Source organism: Tinamus guttatus, unplaced genomic scaffold, assembly GCF_059628265.1.
Source record: "Tinamus guttatus ecotype Peru unplaced genomic scaffold, ASM5962826v1 Tinamus_guttatus_pri_ptg000155l, whole genome shotgun sequence".
Classification (NCBI taxonomy): domain Eukaryota; kingdom Metazoa; phylum Chordata; class Aves; order Tinamiformes; family Tinamidae; genus Tinamus; species Tinamus guttatus.
The window spans coordinates 5806008-5818601 of record NW_028288689.1 but is presented as its reverse complement, the minus strand read 5'-3'; the positions used below and the strand labels follow the sequence as shown (position 1 = coordinate 5818601).

General features: G+C 51.5%; 1 protein-coding gene across 2 annotated transcripts in view; it reads right to left on the bottom strand.

The window, feature by feature from the left end:
• Positions 1–12594, bottom strand: part of KCNIP1 (potassium voltage-gated channel interacting protein 1) — a 216325-nt gene that overhangs the window by 140241 nt on the left and 63490 nt on the right. The window contains exon 1 of one of the 2 annotated variants that reach the window (XM_088522634.1): positions 940–1008. The exons of the other annotated variant lie outside the window; for it this stretch is intronic. Within the exon in view, the coding sequence (XP_088378760.1) occupies positions 940–1000 (61 nt within the window). The 5' untranslated portion in view covers positions 1001–1008. Of the gene's footprint in view, positions 1–939; positions 1009–12594 lie in introns of those variants that run through there. 2 annotated transcript variants of the gene reach the window in all.

The window sequence follows — 12594 nt, the reverse complement described above, 5'->3', positions numbered from 1 at the left end:
GATGTTTCCTAAGGTGATTTTTGCTTTTAAAATTGCTAGGAAATCCATACCAACTTTCAATTCAAAAGCACTTATATGAGCTGAGCTACAGATCCAGGAAAAAAAAGAGATCTACGCTAGAAATACCAAGAGACAGTTAAACCCAGAGCTTCTGGCAGAGCATATTTTTCCAACAGCAGAAAGACTCATCAAAGTTAGGGGGTCTTTTTTCTGTTGTTGTCTTAAAAATATATACACACACACACCTTGTGTATCTTGTCGTCATTTCCCTGATGGTGCTTTCAACTTTCTGCTTGGCAGCACCCTGGAATTTCCAAATTAACCCCTAACAAAACTGAGCCCAGCTCCAGCAAATACTACCCAAAACAGACTCCCTGAAAAATCAGCATTTTGCAACCCAAATTTGTGGATTTAAGGCTCAGAAATCCCCAGGAATGCTGCTTACTCCCTGTTTCTTTGCAAGTTTCTCCTCCTCCCCGTCTCTCTGAAAGCATCCTAATATTTCTTCCCCTTGAGAAGCTCTATTGAACACACACGCCTGCCGCTGCATGCTCGGTGCCGGGTTAGCAAATACGCAACGTTGCCTCTCCCGCTACTTTCCGAGAAAGAAGCCACAAGGCAGCAGGAAGATTTAGCTGCACGGCTCCGTCTTCCTGCCTCCACGATGGATTTAGGGAGCACGGGAGTTGGGAATCGGCAGGTTCTGCAGATGGAGCTGCCAAGGTCCCCGTGCTCCATGTGCCAGCGCCAAGGACCGTGGTTTCCCCCGGAGCCACCTGCCCACACGCTCCCTCCGCCGCCAGCTTCCCGCTCTCCTCCGGATCGGCTCCTCGCGCCAGCGGTGCCTGCGAGTGGCACATGCTGCTTTTCCCTTCCCTGCCTCTCCTCCTGCCGGCGAACGCACGGGAGGGAGCAGGGAAGCCAGGCAGGGGCTCTTACCTTTCGATGGTCGCCTTTGTTTCGTCTGCAGCGAGGAGAACGTCCCCATGACGGCCCCCATGGCGAGTTTGGGGGAGGATTGACAGGGGCTGGGGTGGGGGGGTGGCCTGGGGTTCTTCCCCCCCGCACCCCCTTCCAGCCAGGGAAGAAACCTACGTGAAATGCCCACCAGAACAGAACGGGGGAGAAAAGAGAGGAAGTGAAGAGAAGAAAGAGCGGAGAGGAGGAGGGCAGAGCCGAGCGCTGCAGCTCGCGCTCGGCGAGCACTCAGCTCCCAGGGATTTTTTTTTTTTTTTTTTTTTTTTTTAAGTCAACACACACGCACTGACTCACAGCCGGCTGCGCGGTTATTATTCAAAACAGCTCCCCATCCCGATTTAAATGCTGGGTAGATTCCCCCGGCCCCGCGCTGGCAGCGGATGCATCACAATATTGACTGGAGCGGAGCCACGGCAGCCCCGCAGGCTGCCGCCTCCCGCCGCGGCCCGCACGTGCTGCGGCCGGCGCTGGGCTGCTCCGCGCACGGCCACGCCGCACGCCTCGGAGCCTCGCCGGAGGCGGCCACGGGCACGTGCACGAGCGAGCGCCTCATTGCGCTGCAGGGTACGAGCCCCTTCGCGGGTATTAGGGCAGGAACGGGCGGAACGGAGCCGCACGGGCTGCCCCACGGCGACGGCAGCTCCCGGCACCCGCTCCACACTGGGATGTCCCACGCGGTGCTGGATTCAGCCGCTCTATCCACACGCTCACCAGGATGAATGTGGCACCTGTGCAAACATCGCAGAGGTTCAAGGAAATCCACAGAGCCCCGGGGCTTTTTTGCAGGAACGCCAGGGTAGGATAACGCCGAGATGCCCCAGTGGGGAATCGAAACCTCTCCGTGCCCGGGCACTCGTGCGGGAGCCACATCCATCCCAGAGCCCCTCCGGACGCACTGCCGGCACCGCTCCAATGCCCACAGGCACCTCTCGCAGCAGAAACACCCAGACAGTCTCTGCAAGGCACTGAAGAGCCCTGCAAGAACAAGATTTTTTCATCTGCCTATTGCTATTATCTATTTTATGACTATTTTATGCATTTTTCCACATTAAAATAGTGCATAGGTCTAGCGAGAAGGGAAAAACAAATTATTCATTTTCTACCACCAGGAGCAGCAGCTGCCACTGGGCTGCGCAGCTCCCCAGCCCTCTCTTCCCAGAAACACCGCCTCCAAGCCATGGAAATCCAAGGAAATCCTTTTCCATGGAGGCAAGGCTGCCGCCAGCACCAGCCCCGCTCCCAAGACAACACGTCACGGGGAGAAGCAACGCGGGGCACGGACAGAGCGCGCGGCCACAAAGAGCTCCATTGATGAGAGACACCACGGTAACCACCCGCGTGCCAAGGCGCCGGCATCCTCCCCGGCAGCCCCTGGATCCAGGCCCAGCGCACGCGGCCTGGGAGCCACAGAGCAGGCTGGCCCTGTGGCCGGGTCCCTGGGCAACAGCGACTTGGGGAGGCAGAACTGCAGCCTGCTGCTGCGCTACCCTTTACTTCAAATACCTGCACACGGAGGCCGAGGACAAATGGGAAGATTTGGGTGGGGTTTTTTGTTTTTTAGTTTGTTTTTTGAGACTTTGAAGAAAAGAAAGATTCTTCTTGGCCTAAAATCAGTAGCACAAGATCTCTGTGTAGCCATGGCACCGAACGGTTACATGCATTTTTTGAGAGCATGGCTAAAACGTGCCAGAACGAGGACAAGCTGAAGGGCCCCGCAGCACCGGGGCAAGCGCGCGCAGAAGCCCAGCTTGCCAGTTGCAAAGCCACTGCTCCCTCATGCAGCCTAAAATCGGGATCCCGGAGGAACACAAGCATCACAAACGCTCATGAATTAGCGTGGTTGACACAGCAGGCAGGAAACTTCCTCCCCAGAGAGCAGCATCCATATCCATGAAGCTAAGAGATAACACTTGTAGAGATGGATGGAGGGGACGCTGGCAGCCACCTCGGTACCAGCTGTGGAGCAGTTTGCAGAGTCTTTCCATTGCAGGCGAGGATAAAGATGGTGAAATGCCCAGTTCTAGCTGCAGAGGGTATCTACACTAACACCAGGGTAAGAGCTGCTGTCATAGCACCAGAATTACTTTGGGGAGAGAGGATAACGTATTGCGCTGAAGCCAACGGCAGCTGCGCTTGCCCGCGGGCTCTGGTTCATGGGCAGCTCTCCATATCTCCCCTCGCCACTCGCTTTTTAGCACCTGCCACCTGCTTTGGAGCACAAGTTCCCCGACCGGTGACTTTCCTGCTGACAGCCATTCCCAACGGCACTGTGGGAAGGTGGAGATGGCCAGTTCAACCTTCCAAGCCTGGAGAGCAAAGAGATGCCTCAAGGATAGCCAAACAAAGGCATTAGGGAAACTCATTCCACTTTACTTGTCCCCAGAGGACAATAAGGAGCATTTGCCTAATGGGACCATAAACAAAACCTAAAAGCAGTCCTATTTACGGCTAGGTTTGCCATTCCCTCCACACCAGTCTGAGGGCTTCCAGGCAGGCTCTACTTTGGAAAAAGCGAAATGAAGATGGGAATGACCAAATCCTTTCACCGTCCCATGTATCTGAGACCAAACAAGTGAGCTACACGGATCAGATTATCTTCCATTTCTGCTAGATTAAAGCACTTCCACTTCTCATATCCCAAAAACTGTCTGGGGAGACATCTCACATGCACGTAACAAGCAGCACTCCAGTTTCGAGCAGGGATGACTTCCTGCTCACCCGGATGGCTCCCATTCCCGAGCCCCGCGAGCCCATCCCGGCCTCCTGCCCAGGGAGTGTGCCGGTCGCAGAAGCCCCATTCACACGGACAGGGACCAGCGGGAAGGGCTCTCAGCTGCGTCTGCTCAGCCGCACCTCCCCCAGGTGTTCACAACGAGGAGCCCCATTCCCAGCCAGCACAAACCCCAGCGCCGGGTGCTGCAGCCACGCGGGGCTCCCCGACAGCCCCGGGGCATCACGGCCGCTCTCCTGCACCAGGGTCAGCGGTGACAGCAGGGACCAGGGCACGTGGAGGTGGCATGGGCTGCACAGACACTGCAGCCGCAGGGCCCCTGCCGGATGCAGCCAGGAAGGCCTGAGGGCTGCCCGTGGGTTTCCACCTCCTCTCCAGCCCGTTCTGATTTCAAAACTGCCCATGAGACGCGGAGAACTGGCTATCGGGAAAGCCAAAAGCAAGAGGGAAAAGGCTCCTTTTGCTAAGGGAACAAAGTGAGACTTTCTGTTGCTTAGCAAATTTTTAACCCCTTGCAGCCACCGGCTCTCCGGAGCGCTCTGCCGTGGCGGGACCCGCTGTCCCCGCCAGCTCCACACAGCCACAGACCCACCGCCAAGGACCCACCACAGGGGTAAATGCACATGAGGGAATGAAGAGGAGCTCTGAGGAGGTGCTGGGCAGAGGAGGGAGAAGCCACCACCCCCATCGTTGGTGCACGCCAAGCAGCCGCTGCCCGGGGCTCTCTGCGAGCCCTCTGGAAGGCGGAGTGCGCCCAGGCCCCCACACCGAAACCATCCCACGGCCACCGGCCACGACCTTAGCAGCACTGACACCTCTCCTGTCAGAGCATCCTGCATTTCCCTCTGCTTTATTTACCTGCAATTATCAAAACTCAAATAATTACCTGATTGGAAACTGAGGTTTCACCAATTACACTAGCAAATTCCTAGCTGCGCACGCAAGGAATTTGCTATGGAAATACATCATTAAATTGAATTGTCCTGGCTTGAAGCATGGAGACATACGGCTTGAACACTAGCTTAAAAAAACCTAGCTGCCAAACAAGCAACAAATAGATAAATGGGGTGATCAACTACTGGGACACCACCTTGATGATGGAGTAAAATGAAGCAGCTGTTTTTTCATAGTCTGTATCCATAAAAAGTGTTTGGAACACCCTTATATACTTGTGTTTTAAAATTCCGTCCCTGTAATTATGCTACATGTGATAGCAGGTCGCTCTCTAACCGGGCAGGCAGTGACGCAGCAGCAGCTCCAGGAAGGCAACGTCACCCTCGCGCGACGCTCCCGTCAGGGCACAGGAGTTGCCTTGACTGAATATCTAGTTACTCACTTGGACAATTTACACTGCTATGAATGAGAGCAACCAACTCTACCGAGCTCCTATTGCAGGTTTTCACAAAGTTGGAACTCAAGACACATGCATTTCTCTTTTTCTAGCACCTAGTTTTTCAAAGTTCTTCTTTCTAAAGCAGCAACAACACTCAAATGCCTATTTTCACCCTCTTCACTATTATAATAAGCAGGATTTTTTTCAAAAGAAAACTTTTTGCTTGTGATAAGGGCACAGCAGCAGGACAGAATCTATGAAAGATTCATTGCTGCACCTCTGCGGGCCCAAAGCAAATTCTCACACCGTTAGCTTTGCCAAATCTCCGAAGCTGGAGGGCCTCCCTCCCATTTTGATGGAAATATATTTTTCATGACATGAAAGCCACTGAGTAATAGGGCTGAGACATAGTGAATAATAATGCTGAGAATCCAGATGGAATAGAGGAGATGTAGAGGTTCGGAATCATCTCGAGTTCCATGTAAATAAAGCGGGGCCAACACTGAGGTGTCAGCAAGAACTTTGGTGTGGCAAACAAAGCGAGGCAAAGAGACCAGAGCACCATTCACTTAATGTCACCTGCAGGGAGCAGAGCGGCGGGTGTCTGCAGCCCTGTGCAGCGAGGGCTGCTCCTGCCCGTGGGGTCTCGGCCCTTCCTCCTGGCGCGTGGATCCTGCTCCCGGCCCGTCCGCCCGGGGCACTCACCGCGCGCGGCTCTGCCCGTCTGAGGCAGCACGGCGAGAGCTGAAAATGCAACCCAATTATTGTCTGCTGGTTTGTGTTTGTTTTAGTAATAAAACGGAGCAAAGCACACAGAGCAGATCTAACGCTTGCCCTAAGGACCTTACATCCTAAATTAGATGGCTGAGGAGTTCACAAAGGCAATGCTTCAGATGGCTGGTGACAACTCCACAGAAACACAAGGGAGAGCTGGTTCTCTCCCTTTGGTTGGAGGGTTTCTGCTGCAAAAAGGAGAGCAATTCCAGAGAGAAAAAAGAATTAAGGCAGCATTGAAGGGAGATGAAAGGTAGGCAAAGCACTGAGCCGAAGGGAGCTGGGAACAAAGGGATGGGAGCGAGGAGGCTGCGAGGGGAACAGCAAGGGGCGACTCCAGCACATCCCGAGCAGCAGGAAAGCGAGGAGGAGGGAACGGAGCCGCCACGGGCAGATCCACCAAGGCGAAGGGGAGAAATGCCAGTGGAGCCGGAGGGGAGGGAGCAAGAGACGATGGGAAGCGAACAGCACGGCCGGCATAGCTGCCGAGAAAGGGGACAACAGCACCCAGGAGGAGGGAGCAGGGAAAAGCTGAGCTACTTCACACCACCCAGGGCTTCTACAGGCTCCAGGAAAAGTGACAGGAAAGCACAAAACAGGCAGCAGGATTTCATAAAACATTTGTCTGGGAAGGGGAAGAGTGGGGCCATCCTGAGACTAGGCCGCGGAGGTGCGTGGTGGGGGACGAGGGGCCGCTCGGAGGCACCAGCTCCAACCTTCTGTTCTGCAGCTGCCGCCACTGCAGCGCCCCAGGACTGCGGCGCTCACGTTCCGGTAATGAAAACCATCCATTTCCCCACAAAACCGCTTTGGAAATTGTGCAGAGGCAAGTGGAGTCTTGCCTCTCAATTATAAAATAGATATATGAGAAGCAGCCACACAGACACATTCAGCACAGTCTGAAGCAGGAAGCCACCAGGAGCATCACTGCTGGCAACCACCTCCGCGTAGCAGGCTCCAAGAACACTCATTTCAGCCAGACGCCGGGCAGGGCGGGAGGAATTGTGCCCTCCTCTTGCTCATGGGGACAAGGACCTTCGTCCAGGCGGCGGGGACAGGCACTGCTGGCACTGGGCACGCGGCTGAGGGGCGAGAGGATTCCACACGGTCCTGCTCTCGGGAGCATTAAGGACCATGTCAAAACCGTGTGAAGAATGAGAACACTAAACGTCCGTCAGGCTTAGCAGCCACTGCCACTTACATCTCACCCTAACGCCCACGGAGGCCTGGTTGAAAAGACGATTTTTTCGTTATTATTTCCATGGAGCACTGATAAAACTGACTCCAACCAATTGCACAGTCAGTGATTTGGCTTTGGGAAGGACAAGCAGGGAGAGAAGACACCCCAATGGACCCGTCTCTCTCCTTTGCTTTTGCTCTTGCTGCAGCGCCCTTGGAAGCGACGTGTCAACGTAACCGCATGCGGTTCAGGTCACCGAACAGATGCACATACCAGTGTCAGCAACACCAAGTTTAAGCAGCTATTTTTGTGCCGCGTTTCACTTGTCACCACAGGGTCTTCTAAAAGAGAACAAAGAGGCCATTAGGCACCCTAAGGTGGCTTTGGCTTGTGTCAACTTAAATCACATCAGGTGAAATTATGCTAAATAGAACCTATATTCTGGTTATGCATTTGTGCTGTTTCATTCTGACTGTACTAAGAACACAGAACGGGCACAAACAGTCTCCAGGCCAAGACCTGCCAAAAGATGTTCCAGAGAAGTCAGAATCCTGATTTTTTCTAATGAGTAAATGCATCAGGCTTATACCAAAATGACCGACAAAATTCATTGACTCTTTTCCTAACTTTCAAATTAAGCACAACTTCCTTGGTGAAGATTCAGAATTTTATGTTCTTTGCTAGTAGAAAAAAAAAAAAAAAGTGATAATGTTTTTCCACTAAAATGTTCGCAGTTTGAAGCTAGATAAAACAAGGCATTAAAATGGAGATTAGCTTTGCGAGTCCCATTAAGAAAAAGTGAGCACCAATTCTTCCATACCCACAATATTCTGTGCGCCCAAAGCCAGGTTTATGTCTCTGCTAATTTCCCAGCCTGTAAATGCACATCTTCTGATGCGCTGCCCTGAAATCTGCTTGCAATGCAATAATACTCCCTTTTTGAGATGAGGACGTGCGTTAGCATCAGTCTAGACTCCTCGCTGGCAATGCTGTGACTGGCTGGTGAGGTGTGTTAACCTACACTCCCGTTCTGTGCAGGATGGAGCCGACGCTTTGCTGGGCACCAGCAGGCAGGATTTTAAGGGTAATATTTGGTATCTGCTTGGACTACCCTAGCAAAGCCAGGTAACAGCACATACCTTGCTACAGAAATACTTGCTGTAGTGATTCCAGACAGGAGCAAGCTTAGTATGATATTTTATATGTACACAGGGTGGTAGTTTACCAGGATCTATGCAAGCAGTCGTGGGGAATCACATCGTCCCTATGGAAACCTCAAGCTTGGTGACGTGCACACTGATTCTTACGAGCAATTTATATGCTAGAGACACTCACCAAATGAGAATAAAAACTACATGGCTCCAGAAGGATCATATTCCAGCTTGTATTTCCAAATGCAGTGGGATTCTGGGTGACTGCAAGGCAGCATAACTGTGATATTTACACCAGGACCTCCTCACCTCAGGACACTGCACGGCAAAACCCTCTGGTCTCTAGTAGTTTCCTCAGAATAATTTAAACTCTTTGAGGCATTTCCCAAGGCGTTAAAACCACTGCTATTTTATGCTTTAGGCCCCATATCAGCACATGTTTCCACGCTTGTTTAAATCCTGACATCAAAACAAAAGCCCAACCTCATTCCCAGAATTTGCCATGGATCCTCCAAGTGAAGTCTCCAGCAGGAGCAGTGCTGTGAGCATGGCCACCACATCCCCACAAACAATCCGGACAAATCGGGAGTTGTCCTGTGGTTTGCACAGGGTCACCTATCCTGGGGAATAGGTGCAACATCCCCGTGGAGCATCTCGCTCTGCAGAGCCAGAGCGCGGCCTCATCCATAAACCCGTCTTAACTTAGTCTATATGAGAGAACCCCCCTTAGGGGAAATCCTTGCACCTCTGCAGAGCAGCAGCACGTGCCTGTGACTGCCCCAAGGCTGCCACACGTGAGCTGGGCATTAAAATGCTGGACAACTGTGGCGTGGGCAACCCTGGGGTGAAGCTGATGAATAACTGACAGGGTAAAAACCATGCAGCTCCAGGCAGCTCTCGGTTTTCTTCTCAGGTCCCTTCAACATGACTTATTCTTTGTTTCAGATGTAATTCTTGCCAAAGGAATGGCTGTAAAAAACTCAATATCAACCTTACAGGAAACAAATCTTTAGCAAGATTTAGCAAGATTCACACCCTTTCTGTGAGGTGCCAGGACTGCCACTGGGATTTCATTAATCTACGGGAGACAGCCCTGTGAACAGCCACCAAAATCCTCAGAAAGGGCCACCTGCTGCAAGTCACTTGCATGTAGACAGAGCGAGAAAGATGGACAATATTGGCTTAAATTTTAACGAGCCAGCCCTGACTGGACAAACACACAAAAAATACCAATGACAATGCCACTCTCCCAGGGACTTTCCAACTACAAAACTCCCCGAAAAACTGAAATATCTCAGCCTTTTCCCTCTTTGATGCATTTAGGTGAGAAGATCTAACTCGGCCCTATCCTTCCACACGGAAGGATCAAGAAACGTCCAAATCCACCTACCAGCACTCAGGAAAAAAAAGGGAAGAAAAAAGACAAAGAATAAAGCTTGCTGCTTCCGAGACCTGCATTCCCGACCTTTTATCTTCGCGGAGTCACTGTCTTGGTTGCTACAAGATACAACAGCACGAAATGCTCCAATAAAGTCACTCTTTGTCCCTGCTCGGGTATCAGGGCACTGCAGGAACACGAGTCCAGGCTCACCTGACAATAACGGCCTGCAGGGAAATGGCTACCGCAACACAACGACCTCGACGGCCTCCCACACGCGGCCGACGGCCGACACAGAGAGGCATCTTGTAAACCCGGGAGCTATTCCCGGCAGCATTGGAAGAAAAAAAGGTGCTTCAGAAATTGGAGGCATCCCTGCTGCAGTAGGATTGGCCTGAGTTTATTGGAATAAATTGAGGTGAAAGTCCCATGACAATATCACAAACCACTGAAATTTGAGCAAGTGCTCCCAAAACGCAGCACATCATGTGCAGGTCCTGGAGTGAAGAACTAGGCTTTCCTCACAATTGCCTGTTTAAAATGTTAGAAAACCAATGGGATAAAAACAAATAAATTTGTGCTACGAGCTAAGACATATAACGATATTTGATAACAACGTTATCAAAGAGGGCACTGCCAGTGGCGCGGGGCAATGCTGGTTGGACAGCCCCCACACACGCTACTCACGCAGGCTGCCCCGTACCTCATCCTGGCCCTTACGGACTGCGTTGCGTGAGGGCATCTTCTCAAACACAAACTGTCCAAATTTGGTTCCGAAGGACACCCAAACTCCACCTTAGTTTCCATGTGGTGGCCCATTGACCACTGACTTCTTACCGGACGCGGGAGCTCAGCCTAACACACCTCGCCAGCTGCCAGGATGCCTCCACTACACAACTCAGGGGTTCGTTGGCACCACAGCAGCTGCCCCGCGAGCTAAGTTAGTGCCACAAGTGTGGACGGCTCGGATCCACCCTGCAGAGAAACCAAGGAGCACCTCTGGGAACGCAGCCCAGCAAAGGAAGGGGGTAAAACTCCTTCCCACGGGTAGGCAAGAAGGTCTTGGTATACGGGATGTCCTCAGGGAAGCTCAGGAGATGGGTGCTCTTCCCTTCAGGAGGGGAAGGGACCCCCATGACCTGACAGGGAAGGGCCGAAGCCCTCAGAGCCGCTTCCCCACGGAAGCACCGTGCGTACCTGGAAATGCTGCCACGTCCACTGGAAACCCTTCCACATCCCCCCCGGAATCCGCACACCATTGTGTATCCCTTCTCCTTCTCCACTCAATGATGGTGACTATAAAGAATTCAAAGAGTTATTTTTATTGTAGCTGTTCCAATAGTTTTCCTGTGGGAGGTGGGATGCCTTTAGCTAGACGCAGCCGTGTAGCTTGAGCTCTACTGTGAGGTAGCTACAAACTCAGCTTCAGATGTACCACAATTATTCCCTGCAATTATCGCCTCCCTTTTACTTTTTGCCATTAATTTGATTTTCTTACAATCTAGTTAATGCTATAGCCTGCATTTTTTTCCAACATTGATGGCTGTTGAATAAACCAGTAAAACACTTAACTGCTCTTTTCCTACAGAATTAAAACTTCCTGCAGATTTAATGGTGAAATTTCTGGACTCTGAGTGAAAGACAGCTCTAGCCCCAGGAATGCTCTTATTAATATATCAGCTAGGGCAGGATTACTACTGCATAAGGGCTAGAAACTCTGCTCACATGTTTTGCAGAGTATAAAGATACCACCTGCTTTTCCTCAAAGCAGGAATTTCTTCAATTCTCCAAGGAAGAACTTCGCTTTTAATACAGCAGACACAGAGACACAGTTGGGTCACTGCTTCTCTCATCTCTCCAGACTAGCCTGAAAGCACCAGTAAAGATCAGACCTGACCTTGTTTTTTTTTTTTTAAAATGCACAGGTGGAAATATAGCAAATTAGCAAACTATAAACTCAGTTTAGCTCTGTGATAAACTCACAAAATATTAAAAAAAAAAAAAAAAAACACCACAAGACCAACAAAAACAGCTAGTCTCTTATATCCCTTAGCCTTTACGGCATATGTTTTAGACAGGTAGCATTATTTTCAGCCCGTTACAGCAATGCACACAGAAAAACTCAGTTTGAGACAGTTTTCTGCAGTCAAATCAGCCACCTCCTCCCACTGGAGGCTCCGAGCAGCACGAGGGGCTGCAGTGCAGAGCAGACCTTCGCGAGCAGCAACCACCGAGGCCCCCGCGCACCCCAGCCGAGGCCCCGCAGATCCCGGCGTCCCGGGAGGAGCACGGCAAGAAGTTCCCCTCTCCTGCGGCCAATCCTGGGCCCGCATCCCAAGCTGGGGATATCTGTGAGCATACCAGAAGGAGCTGGAGAATTAACGCTCAGTTAGATCTACCAGAGATGCTGCTTTGACAAGTTCCTGTGATGTGGTACCACTGACACCTCCCAGCGAAGATGAGAAATCCCGGCATCCCAGCGCTGCTCCCGCGGGCTCCGTGCAGGGACAGCCGGGGCTGCGGCACTCAGCGGGAACAGCGGTTTTTTATGCGGCTTCTCATCTGTAATTACAAAAATGTCAGCCCAGAGCTGCACGGCAGAATTTCAATTCATTTCAAGTGCAGTGAAAGACGATCGTGGCGCTTTAATAGTTCGCTAGATATCAAAACAGCCTAGAAAGAGCAAATGTAATTAAAATCTTTCCAGGAACATTGTGATTGATTAAAAGTTTAATCCCCAGCAGCCACAGAAGGAAACAGCACACAACCCCAGCAAGGCCATCAGGAAAACAACCTGATGCTCCCAGCAAGGGCACCCAGCTCCAGATTGGATCGGCTCCCTGTTTTCCAGGCCCTGGTTACTGTGTACAGAGATTTCCCCATGTGCATGGGGCACCCCATGGGAAGGGCATGTGCCCAGCTTCGAAGATCTACTGGCCTCTTTCTACAGAGCTCCTGGGCAGCGAAGTTTCCAGCTAAGTTACTTGGCGCAAAATTTTCAACTTTGCACCCTACATTTAACCTGAAGAGATTCATTTGCTTCTTCCCTACTTAAAAAATTAAATCCCA